General features: G+C 45.8%; 2 protein-coding genes across 11 annotated transcripts in view; one reads left to right on the top strand and one right to left on the bottom strand.

The window, feature by feature from the left end:
* SEMA4D (semaphorin 4D) overlaps nt 1-27,365 on the top strand; it is a 147,114-nt gene that overhangs the window by 77,985 nt on the left and 41,764 nt on the right. For all 10 annotated transcript variants that reach the window (XM_035099543.3, XM_088652914.1, XM_088652913.1 and 7 more), the window contains 7 exons: nt 17,084-17,463; nt 19,810-19,955; nt 20,685-20,747; nt 22,738-22,836; nt 24,921-25,014; nt 25,588-25,701; nt 26,443-26,594. In XM_035099543.3, coding sequence (XP_034955434.3) covers nt 17,373-17,463; nt 19,810-19,955; nt 20,685-20,747; nt 22,738-22,836; nt 24,921-25,014; nt 25,588-25,701; nt 26,443-26,594 — 759 coding nt within the window. In that variant the 5' untranslated portion in view covers nt 17,084-17,372. The remainder of the gene's footprint in view (nt 1-17,083; nt 17,464-19,809; nt 19,956-20,684; nt 20,748-22,737; nt 22,837-24,920; nt 25,015-25,587; nt 25,702-26,442; nt 26,595-27,365) is intronic.
* Nucleotides 948-3,943, bottom strand: LOC148684365 (uncharacterized). The gene has a single exon (XM_088652915.1). It carries the CDS (start codon nt 3,846-3,848, stop codon nt 2,073-2,075), a length of 1,776 nt encoding a protein of 591 aa, XP_088509041.1. The 5' UTR covers nt 3,849-3,943; the 3' UTR covers nt 948-2,072.

Below are 27,365 nucleotides of genomic sequence, written 5' to 3'. Positions count from 1 at the left end.
TCAGCTGGCCCTATTGGCCAGCCCTGAGCGCGGCAGGTAAAGGTGGAGCAGGGGGCGGATCCCGCCCCCTGCCTGTTGCGTAGAGCAGGTCCCGTCCGCAAATCCCCCCCTCTCTGAAGAGGAGGGGTCTTGCGGTTCGAGGACCCGCCCCCCCGCAAGAAATAAAGACACAGTGACACGTGGTATTAAGGTTAATGGGTAGAATAAGGCCACAACTTTATTGGTTAAAGCAAGTGAGAGGTATTGGCTTAGGCATTGGACTCCCTAGCAAGCGTGACTCCACCCCGCTCGGCGGGGGGTCATATCAGGTTAACACCCCAAGGGAGGAGCCTGTTGATGCAAATACAACTGAAAGCTCCCCCTGGTGCCACCGGGGTCGTGCCATGGCCCTAGCCACCCGCAGGGCGTCGGACGGGATCCACGACCGCCGGATCCCTTAAGGGGATACCCCTATATGAGGAGGGTTGGATGATGGCCACAACCAGTCCTCGAACACACCAGACAACTCCATATTCCAATGCCTACCGCCACCCGAGCCCAAAAGGGGCTCGCCGCCAATACCCTCACCGCTGTAACCAAGCCCTAATGCTTCGTGTGATATCAGCCAGCCAGATGTCGTTTCCTTGATCTGAAAGATGCACGCCATCATCACGGTAGAGAGCCACCTCACTGAACTTGATTTCAGGGTGCTCCACAACATTGCCCTCCATGCTACGCAGTTTGCGTGCCAAAACACGATTCAGCAGTTTCCTGGATTTTTCCAAGGCCCGTGGGTTATGACTGTCGCGCCACACTCTCCTCTTGAGCAGTGTGGACCAAAACAAGGTAGTAGCCGGGAACAAGGCAGCAAGTCCATCAAAGTCCTTCTTTATATGGAGCAATAAGTCCACGCTCTTTCTGTAAGCAAGATCATTTTCCCCCAGCTGGATAATGAGGATATCAGGGGGACCGCAAGCAGCAGCTCGAGCTGTCACAGCAGGCATCAGCTCTTCCCAACGCATCCCACGCCTTGAGATCCAGGAAACGCACACGTCAGCCGGCAAACGCAGGTTGTTGCCAAGGCCCCGATCGCACGCCCGCACTCGTGCCCAGTGCACGATGCTGTGCCCACAAATCCAGACTCGTACTGAGGATGAAGCTGCGGAATGAAGGGAGGAGAGGGGGGAGGTAAGTGGCTGCCAGCTAAAGATCTTTACGAATGTACCCCTTATAGGCGTTCGACTTCCAGCGGCCCAATTCCTTAATCCTGTCTGTAGGGAGGCCTAAATGTGCTGCAGTGGTAGCAGCCCCTATCCTAAAAGAATGTGCGGCATATTCCTTTGCTGGAAACCCGCATGCGTCGATTGCCATGCGCAAGACCCGCGTGAACTGGTGCCTCATCAGCCGGGAACCGTCCTCATGAATAAATAGTGGGCCAGCGCCAGCAGGTCTCAGGCACAAATAACGCCTAGTGTCCTTCACAGGACATGGACCTCGATGGTCAGAAGCTGTTAACTTTAACCAGGCGCCCTTGCCGCGCTGATCAGTTTTCGAACTGCGGATATGTACTAACAGTTCTGCGCTGGACAACTGAATGTCATTCAAAAGAAGGCCACGATATTCATTGTCTGAGTGCTTTTCCACTACTATCTCTCCGACCCTGAGGGCCCCAAAGAAGGAGATGGCATAGGCTGCAGAAAATAAACGTGCCTCGTATCTAGACCAACAAATTAACCTTAACTTTTGGCGAACCAGGCAGAGCAATTCGTAAGTTATTGGCCTACGCCCTTCGGCTTTTTTGGGCTGAAGCCTGCCCCAACCGTCAATTGCCCTGTGGACGATGAAGTCCGCACAAGGGTCCAAGGAGAACATAGACTTACTGAAGAAAGTAATTGCAGCTGTATGTATTTTTAAAGTTTTTGCTGCCCGCCCCAAAGTGTACTGATGCTCCAAGTATTGTAAAACGTGATCTGTGGTCGGAGGGATATTATGTGCAAGGGCTAGAACTTTGCACCGGTAGTCCAAAAAGTTACCCCAGATTTGATTGTATGAACGGAGGGTAGAAGGGGCCACGGAGGCCAATACTCCCTTAATCACGTTGCGTTTCCAAGGCTCCAGAGGTGGTCCGGGAAGGGTTCTGGCCACTGCTGAGCCAGAGGTGCCAGTGACCGGAAGCGGTCCATCTGAAATCGAGATAAAGCATCCGCTATGTCATTCTTTATCCCAGGCACAAACTTGGCTGAAAACAGTATGTTACACTCTAGGCAGAGCAGCACAAATGAGCGCAGTAGACTGGAAACCCTATCAGAACGTGAGGATTGCTTGGCCAATACGTTTACCACAGCTTGATTGTCGGTCCTGAAGCAAACCCGGCGGTTCCGGAATTCGGCTGTCCACAGGTGCACTGCAACCACTATTGGGAAAAACTCAAGAAAAGTGAGATCCCTAGTGATGGCCTTGCCTTGCCAGCTCTTTGGCCAACGCTGAGCGCACCAGCGCCCTCGGAAGTAGACGCCGAACCCAAGGGACCCCGCCGCATCAGATTGGACCTGAAAGTCTGCATGTAACGTCAAGGTGTCCTGCCACAATGAGATACCATTATAATGCTTCAAAAATTTTAACCACATTTCCAAATCTGCTTTGACGGACTTTGGGAGGCGGACCCTGTGATGAGGCAGCTTGAGGCCGGCGGACAATCTAGACAGCCGCGAGCAAAAGGGGCGGCCAGGGGAGACTACCCTACATGCGAAATTAAGATGGCCAAGGAGGGATTGGATCTGCCTAAGGGTAAGCTTTTTAAGTGGAAGGACCTCACGTATGGTATCACTAAGGGCGCGGATTTTATCTCGGGGTAGGCGGGAAGACTGAGAAATGGTATCTAGCTCAATGCCAAGAAAGGTGAGGGAGTGAACTGGACCCTCCGTTTTATCGGCAGCCAGGGGAACGCCTAATTCATGGGCTAGGGACGCAAATGCATTTAAAAGAAAAGCACATTCTGCTGTGTCTGGTTTTCCCACGAGTAAATAATCATCCAGATAATGACACACCCCTGACAGGCCGGTCCTAAACCGCAGGGCCCATTCCAGGAAGGTGCTGAAGGTCTCAAATGCAGCACAGGAAACCGAACAACCCATCGGCATGGCCTTGTCATAGTAAAAATTTCCTTGGAACCTGAAACCCAATAAATGAAAATCCCTCGGATGAACTGGCAAGAGCCGGAAGGCGGACTCAATGTCACACTTTGCCAGGAGGGCACCCGGCCCATGTCCCCTAACTAGCTTTACTGCCTGATCAAAAGATGCATATTTGACTGAGCATAACTCGGGTGGTATCGCATCGTTAACGGAGCCTCCTTTTGGATAGGAAAGGTTGTGAATTAACCGATATTCCCCCGGGGACTTCTTGGGGACAATGCCTAAAGGGGAGATGTGTAGGTTTTGAAGTGGGGGGTCAGGGAAGGGGCCTGCCACCCTACCCGCTGCAATCTCTTTTCCAATTTTTTTGATGGCGACCTCGGGCATTTCCCTGACGGATTTCTGATTTGGGGAATCCTTGGCTGTAAGTGAACCCGCTACAGGAATCCTGAAACCCTGTGAAAAACCTAGCCAGAGATAATTAGCGGCTTTCTTGTTAGGATAGATATCTAGAAGGAGACGCAATGGGGCAAGCTTAATGGGGGAACACGCCAGCCCCGGTTCCCTGTTGGTTTCCTGCGGTCTCATGTCAATTGCGGATCCCTGCTGTTGCATTGGTGGGGCCGGGGGCACCTCTAGGCCCTTGTTGGTAGTGTCCCCGGCCCCCACGAAAGGGCTGCCTACCCTTGTGGCATGACGTTGCTGGGTGAGCTCCTGCGCACTTTTCGCATTCATGCGAGTACCTGCAGACAGATCTGTTACAAACACCTTTATTGTACTCCCAACACAGCAGTTTTCGCCTTACCTCCTTCCTGGCATCCGGCCGGCCCAAGCGGTAGGCCTCCTGCGGTTTCTTTTCCACATACGGGCCAACCACAACGTTCCAGATGCCACTCTCAATTTTGTCCCATCGCGCATTAGGAATGCGAGAAGCCTTCCTGCGGAACTTCTCGTCATATCTAATAGCCGCCGCTTCACCGGCTAGGGAAAAGGCTGTCCTAATATTGGTCAGATAGGCCACCAGATGCAGGGCCCGCTTGGGGTATGCGGCCACTACGGCCCCCATGAATGCCTGGTAGCCGTCCAGCCAGTTCTCGAAGGTCCTAGGTACCCTCGGCTTGCCCCTACGCCTCGAGTAAGAAGGCTTTTTCTCTCCCTTACCCAGCTCCTCAGCAGGTGGGACCAAATCGAACATATCTACGTACTCCCCATTCAATACCTTTTCCCTCAGTTTAGGGGAAAGGTGGTCACCAGGAACTGTGTCCGATTCAGTGTGCGTGGAGGAAGTAACATCCGCTACTAGGGCCCCATCCTTCCATTCCAACGCACCCCCAAATTTCTTACGGTGGGAATTAGCCCTCCTACGCCAGGCCCAGTCCGGAAGGCCAGAAATCCCTTCAGCCTTCCCCCAGTAAGACTCCAGAGATGCATCGCTATCATAATCAGATGACGTACCTGATTCTGAACTGTGCGAACGCGACTTCCTGCAGGCATGTTTCTTCTTATGATGTCTCTTTCGTGCTGGCTTGTCCCTGTGATCCTCATCATCTCCAGAAGAGGCATAGGAGTCCTGTACATGCTTACCCCCGGAACTGCCTGTTCGCCTTGCCTGGTGTTTTTTCCGGACCTGACGCTGCTCATCCTCCCCATCAGAAGAGGTGTGGGACTCCTGGATATGCTTCGTCTTGGCACGCCGCTTTCCACCCGGCTGCTGGCTCCTCGGGGCATGAGGCTGTGCTTCCTCACCTCCGGAAGAGATATCGGCCCCGGGATGCTGAACGCTATGCCGGTGACCCTGTGGAATGCTCAAGGAAGACTGGGGCAAAGATGAGTCACGGAGGGAAGCCTGCACAGTTTGGTCCCTAGCCACAGATGCTGCAGATATTAAGGCAGCGACCGGGGACCTGTCCTGCCTACCTGACTGTGGACCGTGACACAAAGACGCTGACGTGCCCGGCCGATCGTCCTGCTGCGTATCAGGAATAATATCGGGCGATGAAGACCTATATTCCTTAGAAGAAGGGTTAGTCATGCGTTCCTCGAAACCCAACATAAAGGTTTTTAGTTCGCTAAAGAATTGAGTCACCACCTTTGGGGGAGCACTCTTCTTACGAGGAGCCCGCGGCTTGCTGCTTACCTGTCCTCTCGCGTTAGAGGCAGCGTCAACATGGGCGGGCTTCTTTCCCGACTCCACATCCTTTGGTGGCTGCACGTCCATGGCGACTTTGTTCCCCGACTCCATGTGGAAACCAACAACAATGACAACAGTATATGTCCAAACAATCTATTAATTAATTATGCTATAATTATATATATATATATATATATATATATATATATATATATATATATATATATATATATTCTATTTTATTTTTCCTTATTTATTTATTTATTTATTTTGTTGCTATTATTATTATTATTCTTATTATTCTTATTATTATTCTTTATTATTTATTAAAGGAGGAGACCGGCAAATGCAAGCTAAATTAGCAAAGGCAATCTAAACTGTATTATTCTTACTACTATATGCAGGGGCTTGGCCTTAACACAAGCAAAAACCAGGCAGGGGGTCCAAGTCAGCAGGCACCAGCAAAGGCAAGCTGAATCTCAGATCAGGGAAGGCAAGCTAAAATGTAGCAATGGGCCAGATAAAACACACCAAGGAAGCAATTACCTGTGCTAGAGGACAAAAGGTACACTATGTATCTATTCGAGGCCCAAGAAAAACCTCAACTAAGTAACTAAGCAGCCCCCAAAGAGAGGCAATGAATAGGCCTGCTCAGTGCCCTGGCAAAGAACGCCGGGTTTAAAGGGGGGGGAAAAAAAAGGTCTATACTATTTATTTATTTATTTATTTAATCTTAGAGAGGGGGAGAAATGCCAAGAAAACAAAACAAAAACCAAGAGACACACTCAAAATGGCTGCCCGGGGCTGCACACGTGGAACACTCAAGATGGCGCTCAAGATGGCGCTGGGTTTGCAAAACAACACCAAGAGACACACTCAGAATGGCTGCCCGGGGCTGCACACGTGGGGACTCTCAAGATGGCGCCGAGTTTAAAGCAGGCCACTGATTCAAAATAACCACACACAAGATGGCAACCACAACAAACTAAGGAGGGCACTCAAAATGGCGCCTCACACGTGGTCCAATTAAATGGCGTCCCCACGTAACCTAGGCAACCAGCCGAGGGGTCGGGCGCGTGTAAACCCCAGGACTGGAAGTGGCCCCCAAGCAAGGAAATTAACCAACCCCCGCACAAAGTCCCCACAGGTAACGATACCACGTCCTAACGCGGAGCAGCAGGCAGCGATCACGGCAGGCTCAGATCCAACGCGGGTCTCCTGAGGAGCGCTGAGGCGACCGACGAGATCCCAGCGGGAAGCGGCTGTTGGGCGCGACTAATCCACGCGGCAGCGGCAAAAGCAGGGGTTCCCCCGTCAAGGCAGCGCTGCGACGCAGGCACAATAAAGGGGAGCCGGCAGACAACAAGGAAGCGGCAACAGAGGCTTGAGTCGGCTGTGGGAAGCGCAGCGCGCTAAGGAGCCCGTCTCCCGGCGTCTGTTTTCCGACGATCAGCTGGTGAGCGGGCGTGTGCTGAAGAGGAAGCAAGGAGCGCTGTGCTGCCCGGCTTGGGGCTGGCAAGGGGGAGCGCGATCAGCAGCGCTCGAAACAGGCACCCGGCCAGCTGATCCGCTGGTGGCAGAGACCTGAAGGCAGTACCTAAGGGTCTCTGAGACAAAAAAGGGGGGGGAGCGCAATCGGCTGCGCTCCAAAGCAATCGGCTGCGCTCCAAAGCAACACACTCTGGGCTCCCGCTCTCAACGCAGCAGCTTGTGCTGAACAGCTGAGAGGCGGGTGTGCGTAGAGAAGCGGCAGGAGCAGTCCCAACGGCGGCGGCTGAAGTGGCGGCGGCCGAAGCTGCGGATGGCAACTAAGGGGAAGAACAAGGAAGAGAGCTCCTGCGCCACGCGGTGACTCCAACGATGAAGATCCAACGACGAAGATCCAGCGACGAAGATCCGATGTGGTGCAGGGGCAAAGAGGGGCGATCTGGAGCCTGCCGCGCTATTTTAAAGACCTGTTAGCTCCGCCCCCTCAGCTGGCCCTATTGGCCAGCCCTGAGCGCGGCAGGTAAAGGTGGAGCAGGGGGCGGATCCCGCCCCCTGCCTGTTGCGTAGAGCAGGTCCCGTCCGCAAATCCCCCCCTCTCTGAAGAGGAGGGGTCTTCTTTCTCATTGCATGTGGCTACTGCTTCCCTTTTCTGCCACCTTCTCACTTGCCCACACCTTTTTGGTTACATGTTCAATCAGCCATGTCTGCATAACAACTCAAGAACGGATGGTGCCCACAACAGCAAACAATATCTTTTTTGAAAAAAAGGATGGTATTCCAGGCAGTTGACTTTTCTCAGCTGTGGCAGTTGACTTTTCTCAGCTGTTGAACCAGCAGCACTAGACATAGACAGCTACTGGGCAGATTCTATTAAACTTCATTGACTCATGTTGTCAAGACTATTGGCTTGGGGTGGGCAGACTGTGGAGCTTCTGCAGGTTTCAGGCTTTGGAGCAGACCCTTGTCTCAACACTGTCAATTGGATTAAGGCTTTGATGTCAAGCAGCACACGGGTGAGGAGAAGCATTTAACAGATGAAGTTTAATACTGGAGTTGGATCAACTGGTTGTTGGAAAAGGTTGCTGTAAATCTAACTTCATTTTTGCCCTCTGAGAGGGGGGAATCAATCCAACCAGGGTGGATGTGATTTAAATCGCGATTTAAATCGATTTGATTTAAATCAATCACGATTTAAATCATGATTTAAATCACTAGTCAGTAAGACTTGATTTAAATCACTAGTCAGTAAGACTTGATTTAATTTTTTTTTTTTTTAAAAAGAAAGACTCATTCTTGCTGGTATAATCTTAATATTTACAACCAGATGAAAGTTTCATTTTTTAAATACTAAATTTTCAGAGTAGTTTTTACAGTGATATCAAAAATTAGTGATTTGGTTATACTATTAGAAATATATAGACAGATAATTATGAAATTATTGTGAGGTTTAATAAGTTAACAGTTTATATTTGGACAACTTTTCTGCTGTACTTTATTGGAAGGAGAAAAACAATCATTAGTAACAATTTAAACAATTTATTTAACTAAAGCAATAACATTATAGCATATGTATCCATGTTTGTTAACTGATGTGGTTAAACGATTTAAAAAAAAAACAAAAAACTTAGACTGAGTTTTAGCACACATGAAAACCCCCAAACCCTTATTTCCTGATAAATAGCCTTTGGACTTATAATGTAACTTAAATAGAAAACTCTTTAGAAAGATTTTTCCTCCAGAAGCATTTTATTTTACAAATCCGATTTAAATGAAAAATACAATTAAAATTAAAAAAATATCCATTTTAAAAAAATCTTTTAAAAAATCATTTATTTTTATCCACCCTGGATCTAATGCAAGACCCTTTTCTCACTGGGATGGTAAAGCTGTGTCTGGGCTATCCATTGTTTGGAGGAGTGTTCAATCTTAGAGTCTTCAGAATGCAGACAGGGATGTGTATGACTGAATGTTTTTCCATACAAAAATGAGTCAAGTCTTTAAAACCTCAGTGAGCTGCCTGTGGCTGTGCAGCATAGACAGAGGGCTACCATCTCAGAATAGAAATCTCTACGGAAATATCCAATCTTTCTCATCTTCATAGAAATGTGGTCACAGTCAGTTGTGGAGAGAGGACTGCTTTGCGATTAGTTGAGGATCAGGGCAAACCTGCTCTAAATATGGCTAATGTTGAAACTCACTGATTTTGATCTATAAATCCCTAAAAAGTGTATTAGAAACACCAAATGCCTATCTGGCTGTTAAAGTCTTCTTTAGAAGCCTTCAAAAGTAAGATAGTTGGTTACCAGTAGCGGTGCCTTCTCTGTACTGGTGCCCTTTTTGAAGTCCCTTCCATATAAGTCAATATGAACTGGCACATAATCCGATAATGTCTTAACTACCAGATTAAAATGATGTTCACACAGGCTCTCAGTGGTTGATAAATTAGGTTCTGTTACAGCTCCGACTACTATTGGCAAATTCTGTTACAGGCTGTTTGTACATGTGATACTGTTTTATATCTATAAGTTCCCCTGAGAACGACTTGAAAGGTGGCATATAAAGTATCTTGGCCCGAAAGGGCTTGAAAATACATGGAAATGCGTAATTGTACCAGTTATGAATCAGCAACATTTTTTTCAAACACGTGCATGTTTTAATGTAGGTTGTAAACTGCCTTGAGATTTTTCTTTCTTAAAAATATAGAAATGAAATGAAAATAATAATAATAATAATAATAATAATAATAATAATAATAATAATAATAATAGAATAATAAGAATAATAAGTTTTAAACTATTTGGTGCATTTGGAATGATGCTTATGTAGATAAATTTTTTTATGGGGCTTGTGTATAAACAGGCTTTAAATGCTGTGATACAGTCACATACAACCTTAATCTTCATTTACATTTGTTTCATTCTCACCCAATTCAGCATGCTTTGTTTGCAAGCGAATGTTGCTGCTTAATTGGAAACAAGTGCTGGAAATGGGATGTACATTGAGACACACCCATTTCCACAAAAGACCCTTTCAGTAAAATAACCGTGCATTTAAGGCGTGATGGAAGCATTCCAGGTTCTCTTATTATCTGTATTCGCATAACTGTAGCAGGCAAAAGACTTTTCCTTAGCAGCCAAGTGGAACTGGATGTGAAGCGCATATTCTTGGCTTTCTGCCCCAGATCGCATCAGTAGGGCTTGGTGCGCATACCTGAGAAATAGTACTTCCGCATCCCCAAGGGGCACATTAAACGAGCTCTTGGCAGAGAAATGGTTTGTCGGATGGATTTTATTAAGCAGCAGCCAACTGTCGGATTGAATGCTTAAATCGTATTGTTTACATTTGCTGCAAATATGCAGTATTCTTTACAGGCAGAGGGTAAATCTGTTGGAATTGGGTTCTGTTCGTTGATTGGCTAGCTACAAATTGTGCACGGCCATGTTTCTCGAACCCAGAGCATACCTGCAGGCTAAGCATAGACCCTGCAAGGTTCCTCGGGCTGGGGCCAATTGAGAATGCGGGCGGGAGGAGTGTTGTGTTTTTTAATACCCACATCCCATCTCTGTTTCAAAAATTCTTTGCATGCAGAATGCTAACACGTAGAAAACCCAATATCTGCTACTGCTTCTTCTTCCAGGGATTGGGTAGAAACGGTTTCCAGTGCAGAACGGTGAGGCTTGTGTACCTTTGTGGTGGTGTCAAGATCCCAGTTGTAAGCTGTATAGCATGTGCGATAGAGCTAAGGATGAAAGGGGTTTGGCGTTGAGAAAGTGGGCGTTTTTTTCTTGCTTTTCCATAATAGCTGAAGCAGAGTTCATCCAATGAGATTGATTGGTGATAGATTCAGAATGCAAAACAACTACTTCCATCCAAAGCATGAATGGCTTTGGGCAGGCACATCCAACTCCCAAGAGACTTGCGATCTACTCCCAGTATAAAAGAACTGGCAGTGTCATTGTCATTGCCATTGTCATTGGAGGGAGGAGGAACGTGCGCAGGGTGGGTTTATTGCTGAGAGTTGTTGAGCTTTTTTGGGGGTAGGATTGCCCAGAGTTCTTCAGCTTTTATTTGTTAACTTTTGGTAAACTTTATTTGATCCCACGATCAATAAGGGTCCCGCATTTTCCCGCAATCAACCAGGAACAGCCGGTGATCTACCAGTAAATCGCCATTTACTGGTTGGACATGCCTGACTTAAGGAGTTCACCACCACAGTGGTGACAGCTAATGACTTAGATGGCTGTAAAGGGAGGATTACACCAACTCATGGAGGGTAGGTCTACCAGTGGCTAAGTAGCTATGATGGCTATATGGAACTCCGGCTCAGAAGTTCGAAATTCCAGCTGCTGAGGAGAGCCCTATCTCGGCTTGTGGACTTTCCAAAGGCATTTTCTTGACCACTGTAGAAAACAGGAACCGTGAATAGACAGACCAAGAATGGAGAACCTTTAGCCCTCCAGATGTTGTTGAACTACAACTCCCATCATTCCTGACCACTGGCCATGGTAGCTGGGGCTGGTGGGAGTTGGAGTGCAATAACAGGGACGTCCATCCCTGAAACAGATGGGCTTCTCTTGCATTCTTTCAGTTGAGCTCTTGAGCTACTCCAGCAGGAAACCAATGTAAGTTTCCCTAATGGTGGCCATTGCATATCTGCCACCCATTAGTATTTTGTTCAAGCCACAGGATGGTATTTTTAAACATAACATTATGTCATAAATTGACTTTAGCAAGTGGCTTTAAAAATAAGAAGGCCTGGCCTGTGTGATTGTTCTCTCCCCCCCCCAATTACTTTGGAAGCTGTTATATCATTTTTAACATAGTGCTGCTGGCTGCACCAGCTGTATGTTCTGGTGACACATACTAATTTCTCTCGGCACAAAGATTATTAGTGCTGCCATTGAACCAGTGTGCAAGAATAAATATAAGCGTATTTTTGAGAGAGAAATATACACAGTGCGCATCCATCTGTCTGATTTCTAATTATGTGAGGCAGGTGATTATATAGTGTAACAGAATTCCTGTCATAAAATTATCCTTCTGTTGGGTGTCTTTGTAAGTGATCGTCTAAATGTCTCTGTTTGTTGCAAATAGAACTTCAAGTAACACGAATTCTTTCTGGTTTCTTTCCTCATGTTGACTGCAAGTCTGTGTGTCCAACCTCATACATGTAATCTTTTGTTTAATTGTGTACTACTATCAATTTCCACCAGAATGGAATGATTTCACAGATTAGGGCACTAGACTAGACACCTGTCCAGAATCTCCTCTTATCTCCTTGTTGATGGCAACAGACCCTCCTGTCTGCGTGAAGTGCACATTATACCCATTACAAAGATCCTCCTCATTGATGCTGATGCCACTTATAAAACCCCAACTTGAGGGTTCGAGGCCACCAGTCCTTTCCTCAGAAAGAGTTTGGGCAAGGAAAAGAAATAAGTTTATCTCCCTTGGTCTGGGGCAGAAGCGGAAACAGGATCAAGGACAAGCAATTTCAGCCTACCTGTGCATGTACCGTATTTTGTCCTCCCATCACACAACATGCATAACAACAACAACAACTTTATTATTTATACCCCACCCATCTGGCTGGGTTTCCCCAGCCACTCTGGGCGGCTCCCAACAGAATATTAAAAACACTATAAAACATCAAACATTAAAAACTTCCCTGAACAGGACTGCTTTTCCTTAACATCTAGTGCACGGGTGTCAAACACAAGGCCCGGGGGCCTAATCCGGCCCGCCAGACCTCGTCATGTGGCCCGCGTAGCCGCCGCCATTAAAATTTCAATTTCGAATGAGGCTGAGGGAGGCGGTGGCACAGCGGCCAGACGGGGAAGTGAGATGCAAGAGGAGGAGGAGGAAGCCCGCCGAGGAGGTAGGAAAGCCCTACAGGCGCCGCCGGCAAAGTTGGTGCTGGGACGGAGCAGCGCTGGATTTTTTTTTGGCGGGCTTTGCTGTTGTCTCCGAGAGTGAGTGAGGCGGCACTGGGGAGCCGCCGCCCGCCGCTTCCCTTCCTCTCCTCGGCTGCATCCGGTAGGTGGGCGAGCGAGCGGGCGAAAGGGACACGGAGTGAGCCTGAGGGGGAAGTAGGCGAAGCGCAACAGTCGCTCTCTTGATGGAGCCGGGTTTCTCTTCCCTCTTCCCCCGTTTTCTCCTCATAGACACTCGGGAGGGTGCCTGGCTTTTGCTCTGCCCCCCACCCCCGAGCCGCCCTTTGGCTTCTCGGTTCCGGCGGAGCTGCTCCCCGGGGGGCGGCCGGGAGGGAGGCGGTGATGACGGCACGGGTTCCTGCTCTTCCCGCTCTGCCGCCGCCTCCTCTCAGACCCTCGTGATGTAGGGCTCCAGATGGAGTCGCCTCGCGGTTTGAGTAGGTGGGAGGGGATTTTTTTTGGGGGGGGAGGTTTTCAAGCCTCCTCTGCCTGCAGTCCCGGTAGGGAGAGGCGGCGGCGAAGACGACAACAGCGCGGGTGGGGGGAAGAGCAGCTCTGAGGCGAAGATGCACGTCCGCTGGGGCTGCCACCGCCCTCCTCCTCGGGAAATCCGCTGCCCTCCCTCAGCGCGAGGGGAAGGGACTCTGGCGCTGAGGAGGGAGGATGAAAAAGCAAAGCAGGGAGTTGGCGCTGCACCGCATGTTCCTGCCCCTCTCCAAAGCATGGGGTGGGTTGCAGCGTGTGGCATCCTGCCTAGCGGGGTTTGGGTGTGCGCAGGGCGGGAGAGGGAAGCCCTCTTTCCATCTGCAGGTTTTTAATCCCAGCAGTGGCTTTCTCCTTCCTGCCGAAGGTTTAGTTGAGCCCCCCCCCCCCCGGGAAGCCGTCGATCCCCACCTTTTGTTCAAATTTCCCTCGTTTACATCCCCTCACACACATGCGCCATGACGCAGGAATGTGATCCGCGTGGGGGCGGGAATGAGCTTACATTATTACAAAAAACAGTAATAATTGAATGCAGTGACAATAATTTATGATAATAAAGAGTGGACACATAGTCCTACAGACACAACCGGCCCTTTGAGGGTGACCAAACTGCTGATGCGGCCCCCGATGAATTTGAGTTTGACACCCCTGATCTAGTGGGAGGGCGTTCCACAGGGAGGGCGCCACCACCGAGAAGGCCCTCTGCCTGGTTCCCTGTAAGCTCAATTCTCGCAGGGAGGGAACTGCTAGAAGGCCCTCAGAGCTGGACCTCAGTGTCAAGGCTGAATGATGAGGGTGGGTATGCTACTTCAGGTATACTGGGCTGAGGCTGTTTAGGGCTTTAAAGGTCAGCACCAACACTTTAAATTGTGCTTGGAAATGTACTGAGAGGAAGGTCTTTCGTTTATCAGCACTTTTCCTTCTCATTTGCTGGGGCTGCTTTGCAGCCTAAACCAGAGCCGGGTCAATTGTTCTCTCTGTGAAACTGCCACGCTGCCACCAGAAGTGGAGTTGCAGCTCTTTGGCTGAAAAAGGTATCCAGCCCACCTCTAGAGAAGGTACATACAGTCAGTCCATAAATACTACCCAAGCTCATTCATATGAAGTCAACAGAGACAACAAAATAAATTGTTTCCAGGGTGGTTTGGAAGGTAGGTGTCCCTCGTCACCCTCCCATCCTCAGATATCAATCCCAAGTGTAGACTCTAGAGGGGAAATGGAATGCAAAGTAAGTTCAGGGAAGGCCTTCACAGGGAACCAAGCAAAAAGATGATAATTGTTGAAGGGTTAGCCATTGGTTTGTTTGTTTGTTTGCCCTTCCTCTAGCTAGATTCCACTGTTTCACGTCTCTGCAAGCGACAGTAGGAGCGACTTCTCTCCTTTTACTCTAGCCATGATTTTGGAAAGAGGAATTGCAGCCGTACCTTAGTTTTCGAACAGCTTAGTTCTCAAACGTTTTGGCTCCCGAACGCTGCAAACTCGGAAGTGACTGTTTCGATTTGCGAACTATTGTTTGGAAGCCGAAAATCTGACAGGGCTTCCTGCAGCCAATCAGAAGCCGCACTTTGGTTTCTGAATGTTTTGGAAGTTGAACGGACTTCCGGAACGGATTCCGTTCGACTTCCAAGGTACAACTGTATATGAACTTTTCTGAGTTGCTGCTGTATGAGAAATTGGCCTCTGTGTAGTGTCTTATCCCATCAGTACGCTACTTATTTCCTCAACAAAGGTGCAAACTAATTAGTTGGAATAGTCATTAAAATAAATTGACTTTATACTCCTTAGAAGTATACAGGCACAGTTCCGGCACCACCTCTGGCATCTAAAGAAGTAGGACTGTAGTCTGTGAAAAGATACGCTGTATAAAATAAGCACTACTTGTCTTTGGCTTCAAATAACAGTAAATGGCTATTCCAATATACTATTTAAGGCATACACACACACACACACACACACACACACACACACACACACACACACACACGAACAATTCTCTTATTTTAGAAAATAGTGCATTGAATAACTTAATATTTGCTCAAAAACACAAGAGTATAAAAGATAATGAGCAAGACCATTTACTAGAATTCCAAGTGATCAGAATTTTAAAGAAATGAGGGTTGGCAGTTACTAAGCAGAAGAATGTTCCCTAAATAATGGGAAGTACGATTGTTACGATTGGGAATTACAGTTCTAAATATTCATAAATTGAGAACTAAGCAAATAGCGAGGCTTAAGTTGTTATCAAGTATTATTAAAATGGGTCACCCAGATGGACTCAGTAGGATTATCCTGGTGGAATATTAGATAGAGCCAGGAGTGGCTTTCAATAGCTGTGATGACTTGTCAACCTTGATTCATAAGCTCAGAATTGCAAATACAGAGCTCAGTGCAGTCCAAAATAGGTATAGTGTCCATGTATAGAAGACTGCCCAGGTCATGACAAAAGAAGAGAACACAGAAGAGAAAATGGTAGGGTTTTTAAGAGAAAAAATCCAAAACAAACTCGGTCCCAAGTTTGTCTGGTCTGGATGCACCTCCAGTGAACCACAGTGGAGGGATCTTCAGAGTGAAACTGTAAATCTCCTATATATATATTAGATACAAGGCCCAGGAAAGGTATTGGTAAGCATCTCGCTTGATGTCAGAATCCCTCGGTGCTTATTAGTTGCCATGGTTACATTCTTCCGCTGGCTCACCTTTTATGTAGACAGAAAATGAGAAATTGAACTCGAATAGCTAGAACAAAGAAGTTACATAATTTGCCGAGACACAATAAATATTAGCTGACTCATTAAAGTTGCCATCCTTTATATTTATGCACCTGTGCTGACTTCCTGTTGTTCTGATGCCTAGAGTTGCACTGAAAGGTGCTTGGTTGAAATAATTAGAACAGAGGTCCCCAAACTAAGGCCCGGGGTCTGGATGCGGCCCAATTGCCTTCTAAATCCGGCCTGCGGACGGTCCGGGAATCAGCATGTTTTTACATGAGTAGAATGTGTCCTCTTTTTTTTTTACAATGCATCTCTGGGTTATTTGTGGGGCATAGGAATTTGTTCATATTTTTTAAAAAAATATAGTCTGCCCCACCCCACCCCAGGTCTGAGGGACAGTGGACCGGCCCCCTGCTGAAAAAGTTTGCTGACCCCTGAATTAGAAAATAGGGACAGTTTTGCATGCGTTCAAACGCAAGCCTGTTCTGTACCATTTTCTGCACAGAATTGGCGTGCAAAACATTCAGCTAAATGTGTAGCGCTGTCTAGAGTCATAGACTGAATTTGCTAATTCGGTGAAATATTGCAATTCCAAAGAAACTGAATCCAGTAGATTATAGCGCATTTGGCAACTAATCTTCGGAGTTGCCTTTCTTATTAAAAGAGATGGGGTTGGGGGAAGAGTATGAGGGAGCCACAAATCTCACTTAGCCACAAAGCTCTCTTCATGACCTTCAAGATCCCCCCCCAAAAAAATGGTATTTGAAAATGGGAATCTAAGATTCTGGGTGCTTCATAGTTTTGAAGCAAAAGCCTGGGATTCATACAACTCCCACAGAAAGCCCATGAGTTGCACAAAAATGTCTCGAGATGCCTGTTCCCGAAACCACTGCATGGCAATATATAGTTCCATTTTAGGCTTTTGTTAAAATATTTAAAACACACCTTGAACTTCAAAAATGCGACATCTCCCTTCCATATCTCCAAAAACGCTTTTCTACAAGTATTGATATGGCAGATATAAATAATGAGAGCTCATGGAAAATTATGGTTGTTAATAGCTTCCTGTGGCTATTTCTGAAAATGAGCCACTGTTTCCTTTTATAAAACCAGAGTCTTTGCTGTAGGGATGTTTCTTAACAAAGGAAAGAGTGTAGCTTGGAAATCATTAGCCACTGTGAAAACCCCTGACAACTTCCTTCCTTCTGCCTTTTATTTCTGCAGCTTTATACACCAACCCAACGGATCAGAAGCATGTGCTTAAGAAGCAGAGGTTTTGCTGAGGCTCCTTCTAGAAATCCTTTCCGTTCTCTGCTGTGGCAAATGCATGCCTGCTGGGGGAAGTGATCTGTCAGATAGCAGGCATTGGGAAGCACCCTCGCAAGGAACCAACGGCTCATGCGTTTAGTATGAAGACGTCCATATCTTCACAGACCCCCTGAAGTTTCTTCTGCCAAATGAACTTTTGCTGCTGTGGTTGCTCATCTGCGTTCATAGACTAAGGACACTTAACATGGCTCTTGTACTATATGGGGCTGTGAGTTTATTTCTTGGAATGGCAGCAGGATTTGGTCCAGTGCCCCGGATTACCTGGGACCACAAAGGTAAGAGCGTAGCTTACGGTAAGGATAGCGATTCATAAAATAAATGAGTACGGTAGTAGTTTTGTGCTGTAGTACAATACAGTATCAGTAGTTCTGATACAAACTCCTACATAGCAGTAGATCAAAGGCTTGTATTTACGTCACCATACAGGGTTCCCCAAATTTGGGTCTCTCACTGTTTTTGGACTACAACTCCCATCATCACTAGCTAGTAGGATCAGTAGTCAGGGATGATGGGAATCGTAGTCCAAAAAAACAACAACTGGAGACCCACGTTCAGAAAACCCTGGTATAGCCAATGCAAAATAGTGTTGATATCTATAGAATTGGCACAGCAACTCAGTGAAATAATGGGAGTGGAAGACCTACTCGGAACGTTCTAGCAAGAGTCAGAAGTCTGGCATTGTATAGTAAACAACTTTTTTTTTTTTTTGCTACCCTTGCATTTACACCTTTGGTTACTCCTTGGCATTTAATGAGGAGACCTTGAAGAACAACTACCTCATTGTTAGTTACCAATCATTGTTTTCCTATGTTTCTCTGTGCCTCACAAGGAACTATTATTTTCTGGATTGACTGAGTCACTACTTTCAGAAGCAGTTGGCACGGTGGGACTGCTGCTTCCCCTCAGCAGCAGCATCACTGCCACATATAGGATGATTGGTGGGGGGGAGGTCAAGTGGTCAACCACACAGGCCAAGCCAAATCCTGAGCTCCCACCTGTGTAGTAGGGCTGGTCAGTGTCAAATTTTCATCACTGCAATGTATTGCCCAGTAAACTTGGATGATCTGGTCATACCAGTATACCTGAAGGAGCGTCTCCACCCCCATCGTTCTGCCTGGACACTGTGGTCCAGTGCCGAGGGCCTTCTGGCAGTTCCCTCACTGAGAAAAGTGAGGTTACAGAGAACCAGGCAGAGGGCCTCCTCGGTAGTGGCACCCGCCCAGTAGAATGTCAGATGTCAAGGAAATAATCAATTATCTGACTTTTAGAAGACATGTGAAGGCAGCCCTGTTTAGGGAAGTTTTTTAATGTTTGATGTTTTATTGTGTTCTTAATATTCTGTTGGGAGCCACCCAGAGTGGCTGGGGAAACCCAGCCAGATGAGTGGAGTATAAATAATAAATTATACTACTACTACATTGCAATGTTCAAAACCCTGCTTCCTACCACAGTGCTGCGAGGCATCAAGGGGAAATCACTAAGGCAGCTTCATCTCTGCGCCGGTGAAGAAGCACCCCCTACCCCCTGCTCCCCAGCTGAGCCGGAAAAGGATTAGGGCTACTCAGCTGGGGAGCGCAAAGCCTCCTGCCCCCCAACTCAGGGAGCTCCATGCTTCTCCGGCTTGGAAGTGAGCTGGAGAAGTATCGAGGCTCCCTCAGCTGGAGGATGGATACACTGGCTCACACGAGCTGGCGATGGGTTGGGGGCTCTGTAAGACTGCTTGGCTGAAGCAAGGGCAGCCATGCACTCCTCAGCCGAACAGCTTAAAGAAGCAGGGGGAGGAACAAGCTGTATTGGCGCCTTGCTGATCCAACTTGTTTTTCCCTCTGCGCCGGCATGAGGGCAGAGTGGGATGGCGGCTTCACTCAACGGTGTATCTCTGGTGAAACGGCCACTGCTTCTGAGTCCCCCTGCTGGAGGGAGTCGAGCAGCGGCAGCTTCACCTGCGATATACCTTTGAGCGAAGCCGCCATCGCGGTCTGCCCCTCATACTGGTTCAGTCTACTCAATGTTACATTTTCAAAAAAAGGAAAAGGCCGCCTCCCCAGCATCTTACAAGACATCCTGAAATCACTTAGGCACCTAATGTAGCTAATTAATTACGCCTGCATAGCTCCCCCTGCCTCCATCTTCAGATTGTAGAATTTGGGTGACAACACGGTCAGTGTTTCTTCCCTCCTTTTCCCAAGTTTTGATCAACTTCCAGCCTGATGAACAGATATGGGAAGCTTACATAGATTTTGAAATTTGGGTTGGTCCTAATAAAAGCCATTATCATTCTGTGCCTTCTGCATATCACTTGACTGTAGGGCCCCCTCAATTTTTTTCATTGTTTCCCATTCAGGAAAAACCCCATTTCAAACATTCCAATGACTGTACAATTCTGGCCTCCAGGGCAGCGAATTTACATGTGCTCAAGCTTTTGGACTGCTCTCTCTCCCTTCAATTCTACTAATGTCCAGCCATTAGGTTGTGCTACTTTAGTTAACGATCTCAAAATCAATGATCTAGGCCAGGATTTGAAATCAAGCAACTATTCAGTCAATTGTAAATAAAGTTTGCCTTGAAATGAATGCATTTTGAACTAATGTTTGCCTTGAAACTTAATTGTATTTTAACAGAAGTTCATCTAGTATATTTTCAAGAGCCCGAAACATTTAACTACTCAACTTTGTTGCTAAGTGAAGATAAGGATGTTTTGTACGTAGGAGCTAGAGAAGTGATATTTGCGCTAAATGCATTGAACATTACTGAAAAAAAGAAAGAGGTAAGTATGCTGTTTTGTATACTAAATATTCATGATCAGCAGCCCAAGCCCAAACATAATTGCATTTTTATATGTGCTGGAAGGCGCTGAGAGTGGCTGGGGAAACCCAGCCAGATGGGTGGGGTATAAATAATAAAAAATTTAATTAATCAAGAATTAATTAATTAATTTAAACATGCACGCTCAAAGTAATGTGATTTATTACCCTGTTAACTATAGCACATCTGAATATGCATTGTTGTAGGACTTCAAAATGCAATCTCCTTGCTGCTTTCATGCTTAAAGCTAGAGAGTTGCTTTTACCAGATGAAACCTGTCAGTCATTTTCTAGTCTTTAATATGCAAGATTATTTTATATTATTGCTTTCCTGTTGCTTATATTGTTTTCTCAGTTTGGGAAATGGCTGGATGGAAGGGGAGCGGTTGTCATTTGCCCTATAAACTGTAAACAGTTCCTATGCAAATCTAATTCATGGGAAGCATAATTAATAATTTGAAGTAATCTGCTTTAATCTTACACATGTGCTTAAAGTTCTCCAGCTCCAGTACTGCAGGTGTGTTTGGAAAAGTCCCATTTCCAAGAAAGTGGGGTTTTTTAAAAAAGAGGTGTATAGCTGCTTGCAGTTGCCTCAGGATGGCTTTGGACGCTGTAATATTATTAATTGCTCTTTGTGGGAGCACTAAGAAGGTCCTTTGATTTGTTCTCACCCTGGATCTGTTTTCCTCCAGGTGTTTTGGAAGGTCACAGAAGACAAGAAGACGAAATGTGCAGAAAAGGGCAAATCCAAACAGGTGAAAAGAGTTTGTCGCTTGTCTCTTTATCAGCTTGACTTTCAAGAAAAGTCCCCCCCCCCTCTAGTAGTATAGCAGAAGTAATTAATTTTCCATGCCCCTTTAATTAAACCTTCAGCAGAGTTAATGTGTCTCTTTTGCTGTGTTAGTTCCTGTAAGTCATGATGCTGAACGGTTGTGTACAGCAGTGTTTCCCAACCTTGTGCCTCCAGCTGTTTTCGGACTACAATTCCTATCATTCCTGACCACTGGTCTTGCTAGCTAGGGATGATGGGAGTTGTAGTCCAAAAACAGCTGGAGGCACAAGGTTGGGAAACACTGCTGTACAGTATGTGTGTGATAAAAAAAAGTAGAGCTGGTAGTTTGCCGCATGGCAGTGCTGCTTTCTTCCCTTCTTCTTCAAATGCAGCAGTACCAAGTATGAAAAAGAGCCAAACTTTCCCATAACTCCAAGCAGCCTTGGCTTTGTGCTGCAACGTATTTGAAGTTATGGATGATGGGAAGCAGCAGTTCATTGATGGATTAGCTTATTTAGCTTTTCTCCTTGTTGCTGTTGCTTTAGAGCAGGCACGTCCAGCTCTCTAGAGACTGCGATCTACTCCCAGTAAAATATAACTAGCAGTGATCTACCCATTGTCATTGCCAAGAGTTGTCGAGCTTTTTTGCGGGGGGAGGATTGGCAAGAGTTGTTGAGCTTCTTTTAGGGGGGAATGCCCAGAGTTTTCGGAAGGATTGGCAAGAGTTGATCACACAACAGTCCGCAGTTATCACTCCTTCACCCACAAAGTAGCCGCATAACGGAAGGCAAGCTTCCACAGCGGTGGTGGCAATGGGACAGAGCGCTGGGGCCGGGGCAAGGCATGCTCAATCAGGAGAACACAGGCAATCCCTTTTTAAAATCCCAAGGTCAACCTAGAGCACCCCGGCGATCTACCTGTCGATCACAGAAGGAGGAAGGCCCCATTTTGGGGGGTTCAACTCAAAGTTGTCCAGCTTTTTGGGGGGAGGAGAAAAGCCCCCTTTTAGGGGTTAAAATGAAAGGTTGGGGGGGCTTGGTTTTTTTGGGGGGGTTAGTCACTTACAAAAAGATCGCTATGGATGAAAACAGCAGCATAGAGAAAGCTCCGTCTTCCCTTCCAGAGATCAAATAACAATGGAGGGTGGGGCGAGGGGGCAGGGCAGGAGTCAGTTCTAGCGATGCTAAGGAAAGGGAGCCAGAGATCAACTGCGATCTACCAAAACCTTGCGGGGATCTACCAGTAAATCGTGATCGACCTGTTGGACACCCCTGCTTTAGAGCATTGGTTCACGAACTCTGCCCCACCCCTGATCACCTGATCAAGGCTGAGGGTCTTGACGGGCCACTTATTTTTCTGCCTGTCGTAGGAATTTCAATGTCCTGTGCTAGATACTATATGATTTTAAATTGTATTTTTACAAACACTCTGCTAAACACCTGTATGAAGTTCATGGTCCACTGGTGGTTCGTGGACCCCTGCTTTAGAGAGAAACAAGCAGGGTTTTGAGTGAACTTTCGGCCATGCTCAAACCTCCATAGCCAAAATATGAACAACCTGTTGCCTACAACCCCTTTAGCAAACAAAACCAGAAGTGTTCCATTAACCATGGTTTTCCATTTTGCCAAAACTCTGAAACTATGGTTAACAGCTTCTGAACAAGCCAGGATGTTAAGGAAACTTGAAACCATGGTTTACTACAATGGCTTGTTCTGAAGCCGTCAACCACAGTTTCCTATTCAAGACGAAACAGGAAACTGTAGTTAATGGGATATTTCCGGGGTTTGCTCACTTGTGCAAGAGAATAGCAAAGCAGTTGCATGCAGAGCCGTGATATCTCTTCTAATTAAACCAAGGCTTGACCTTGTTTGTGTGTCTAGGTCTGAAGCCATGCAAGTCACTAATAGGGTTTCTTATTCTCATTGCACTTTCTGAAAATCTCTGTATTTTCTTCCTCCTTTTCTCTTTTACAGACAGAGTGCCTTAACTACGTCCGTGTCTTACAACAGCTGGATGATACTTCACTCTATGTATGTGGAACTAACGCGTTTCAGCCCATCTGTGATCATCTGGTAAGCGGGAAGAACACATTTTCTTTTAGGGGCAACTGCAGAAGCAGTTTTCCTGAGCTGGGTGATGAAAAGGACACAGACATGTACATAAGTTTTCAAACTTTCCTGTGTGACTGACATCCCTTTTGTGTCTCTCCCTAAATACTCTGATTCCCTTCTCTGCCTGTCTTGTCTCTGTCAGCTCCTGGCTATGCCATAGCCTCATAGTCCTGAATACTTCAGAATGAAGTCATCCTTGTGTTTAAAAATCCACCTCTGTCTACCTTCCATGTCTCTTGACTCTACCATCGTTCTCCTTTCACTCGGACCTTACTTTGTTCCCAAGAACAGGATTTTTGATGTTAGAGTGTGAAACTTTCTTGTCTCCCTTATCTGTAAGTCTGTCTATCATCTTTTCCACAACGTTGCCAGAATTTGTCCTTTCTTGGCCATGTCCTTGCCACAGCCGGCTTCCTTATTTACATATTAATCACTTTCCAGTTACAATTTCATCCTTTTAAAAAGCTTATCTTCCATCAAAATAGTTCTTTGCTGTTTTGGGTAGTATACTGGCACTTTCTGGCAAGAGAAAGGCTATTCTGCTCTCAACTGCCACCTATACACTGGCTTTTTCTCATTTTCATTTTCCTGGAGACATTTCTGGCACTCAAGAATTCTTCATCGGTATATCCATCCAATTCAACCAGCCCATATCTCGGCGCAAGCATGTTCCCCCATGTGTGGTGTTTTCACATATCTGTTCATGATTAAACCAGGAACTTTCCCATTTATCCAAATTCGGACACTGCGGCACCACCTTCGGAACAATATTAAACTAACTTCAAACTGATTTAATAGATCAAAGCTGGTAACCATAGTTTCCCAATTTGTGCAAATTCTGAAACGATGGTTATTTTATTTATTTTATTTCTCCCCATCTTGTGCAAATGTACCACTTGGGGCAGCTTTTGACATTTAAATTTCATCCTTTTAAATTTTAAATTTAAATTTCAGAAAACAATTAGGCCAATTAGTGACTTCCTGGTTTCAGTGGTGCACACCTCAATAGAAGGCACAAAGGCATTTGCAGGTGAAAGGGTCATGCATAAAACTGCTTAATCAGACAATAGAAGATTGTCCAAGGGCAGTCACTCTTCATGGCACAATCTACATTATTTCTGCTGTTTGCTTGACCTCTCTGTTCTTTTCCTAGTGTCTGTCTGGCTATCATTCTAAACTGTGTTGTCTTCCTACCTCCACATTCTCCTTCCCTCCTGCTGGCTTCTCTGTATGTATTAGCACACCAGGGTAACCTCATTTGTTTCATCCCTCATTTGTCCTCATTTGCCATTCCCCACAATCCCATGGTATCCTCACATATGTTTCCGGGGACAACTTCCATGCATATGTGCCTGTATGTGCAATGGGAGTATTAACAGCACCAGGTTATAATTTTTTAAAAGGCAAACTCTTTGTGTTACAGAGACACAAACTTTTTCCTATGTCACCAAATCATAATCTTTGGCACTTTATGCTTTAATTCATTCATTCGTATAGCAATATCATGCCACTGATAAATATTTCGTTTAAAAATATGTACAGTCCAGCATTAATTAAGCACACCCTTAATTTCATCTCATTGGAACTGCCATAGACTTGTCTCTCCCCACCACCGATCACAAGCATTATATTTTGCACATTTCTTTTATAAGTGCATACTACTTATGCATGACAAAGGGACGGAGGGCTGATTCTCACAACTATTTTCAGCTTCATTTTGATGTGCAGAAAGCATTGTGTACTGAACCAGGCCCATAAATTCCCTCACCATGTCTAAAGGTTGAATTTCACCCGTCTGCTGCTTAAGTCATGGGCCTGAATGCAATAAGCTGAAACATCATGTAACAATTGCAGTTATTCCACCAGGTTGACTTTATAATGTAAGAGAGAGAAAGAGAGAGAGAGAGAACTGAATGTGGTTGCATGAGTTTGTATCTCTAATTGTACTGAAAGGGTTGGTTCGAAGCATTCAGAGCTATATGCTGAGTTGTGGTTTTTTGCATTCCACGTGGAAAGTAAAGAAGAAGTTTTGATTTGATTTGTAGAACCAGACATCATTCAAACTTGTGGGTAGAAACGAGGATGGCAAAGGAAGATGTCCATTTGATCCGGCACAAAGTTATACATCAGTTATGGTTGGTAAGTACAAACCTTCTGCTGTTTCTGTATTCTGTTATAGGAAGAACTGGGATCCATAGAAGATCCTATGCTTAGTACTAGTATCTTGAGTTCCTTTTTCTTGAGCCGCTCCTATTTACCCCAGTATTTTGTTAGAAGCTCTTCCTCCCATTATGACCAGACCACATAATCTTTTGGATGTCAGCCATCGTGTCCTCTGCTTCTTAAACTATCAAATTCGGTTAAAAGCCATTTGAACCAGTGTCATTTGGGTCAGCTCTAAATGTTATGCCTATCCAGTGGAGTAATTTTTGAATTAAATCTTAATAATGGTACAGTGGGGACCATACACAACAGGTAATTTGACTTAGCTCATTGAAATTAAGAGAGGGAGGAGAGGTGTGTTGGAGCCTGGCAGCTGGGAATATAGCAATTTACTGCAGGGCTTTTGCAAGCAAGTGACAGGCAGGAGGGAGAGGTTGGGAGGGGATGAAAGATATACTAGGAGGAGTGTATGGTGTCATTCAGTTTGAAAAAATACTGCTAACTACTGCTATATATTTTTAATCCATGTAATTCTTTCTTGCTGCAAAGATGGGGATCTTTACTCTGGAACGTCTTACAACTTCCTGGGAAGTGAACCAATTATTTCAAGGAACTCGTTGCAAAATCCTTTACGGACAGAATATGCAATTCCTTGGCTTAATGGTAAGATTTGGTAAAACATTTGTTGGAATGTGCCTAAAATGTACTGTCTAGTAATCTCTTTACCAAAATAGTACCCCCTTTTGTATGTTTCCAAAGCCAAAAATATCTCTTTCTGCTGCTGTTCCCCAATAAATACACAATTGTTTCAGTCTTCTGTCTGAGTTGGAGACAATACGCATCTTGAAATAACAAAAATTGTAAACAGCTTTGGTTTAGTTCATGAAATCCATTAAAGCAGCTTGAAGAAACTGTGTTGTGGTTTGGTTTATCCTTTATTTGATTTTGGATTATCAGACGACTTTAGGGATGCTCTCAAAAGGGGATGAGGGGTGGGGAAAATGACAATGCAATATGGACTAACAACCCCTTCTTGTAAGTCAGTGCTGAATTGTAATAACTAACAGGATTCCTTCAAGGATTATTCCATAAGAGCAGTGTTGTTATTTTTGTGGCTGTATAAATACTTGCACCAGAAATTCAAGGAATTGTAGAGCAGATTTCTCAATTTAAAAGTGTGTTTGGATCTTGATCTCACTATGTTTAATTTGTGAAAATAGCTCTTTTTTAAATACAAATTTTATTGAAGAGTTTGCTACAGTAAAGATCTAGGTTATCATATACTATTAGGACCAAGGAACAGCTACCGTATGCGTATATAAAGTGTCCACAATGTGTAATTAACAGGAAATATTGAGGGGGGGAATTATTAAAATTAAGCAATTTTGTATTTCACTTCTCTAGAACCAAATTTCATTTTTGCCGATGTGATAAGAGCTGATCCAAACAGTGCCAATGAGGATGACGACAAAGTGTATTTCTTTTTCACTGAGGTTTCTGTGGAATATGAATTTCTTGGCAAGCTGATGATTCCAAGAATAGCCAGAGTTTGTAAGGTGAGAATGAGCTGAACCATTTCCCCCTTGTTTCCTTATCATTTTGGGATGAGAGCAAACAAAGTTGTCACTGTCTGCATGCTAGCAGTTTCCCCCCAATCACTGTAGTCCAGATGTGCGATCTATATTTCCAGACGTCCAGGCTTACAGAGAGACCGCTTGCTGCTTTGGCAGCGGGATCCTCTACCAATTAAATTCGAACTGGCCAGTCACAGCCAAGTTAAGGGGTGGTACTTTTGAGGCATACCTGGCTGAAGCACAGCTATCACTCAGGTCTGTCTCCAGTGTATTTTAACAGGCTGCTTCCAGCAGCACAATTGGTAGTGGGCATCCCACTCACTCACCTTACATGTTATGGCCCTGCCCGAAGGTAGGCAGGCAGTGCATGGCCTTGCTATGGAGTTACTCTGTCACTCAGGGGACGCGGGTGGCGCTGTGGTCTAAACCACTGAGCCTCTTGGGCTTGCTGATCGGAAGGTCAGTAGTTCGAATCCCTGTGACGGGGTGAGCTCCTGGTGCTCTGTCCCAGCTCCTGCCAACCTAGCAGTTTGAAAGCACACCAGTGCAAGTAGATAAATAGGTACCACTGTGGTGGGAAGGTAAACAGTGTTTCCGTGCACTCCGGTTTCTGTTATGGTGTTCTGTTGTGCCAGAAGCTACTCTTAGGCTCTTAGGTCTGCCAGCTTCTAATCCTAAATACCGGCAGCCTTCAAGCAAGCAAACTTGCCTTATTATTGCTCCCTAGCACCCCACTGCCAGAGGATTGTCTCC

The sequence above is a fragment of the Zootoca vivipara genome, chromosome 10, assembly GCF_965207765.1.
Source record: "Zootoca vivipara chromosome 10, rZooViv2.hap1.1, whole genome shotgun sequence".
Lineage (NCBI taxonomy): Eukaryota > Metazoa > Chordata > Lepidosauria > Squamata > Lacertidae > Zootoca > Zootoca vivipara.
This window is presented reverse-complemented; position numbering and strand designations above follow the sequence as displayed.

Bases quoted from the DNA above. Each gene is read 5' to 3' on its own strand.
- LOC148684365 (XM_088652915.1), bottom strand. From the start codon at position 3,848: ATGAATGCGAAAAGTGCGCAGGAGCTCACCCAGCAACGTCATGCCACA.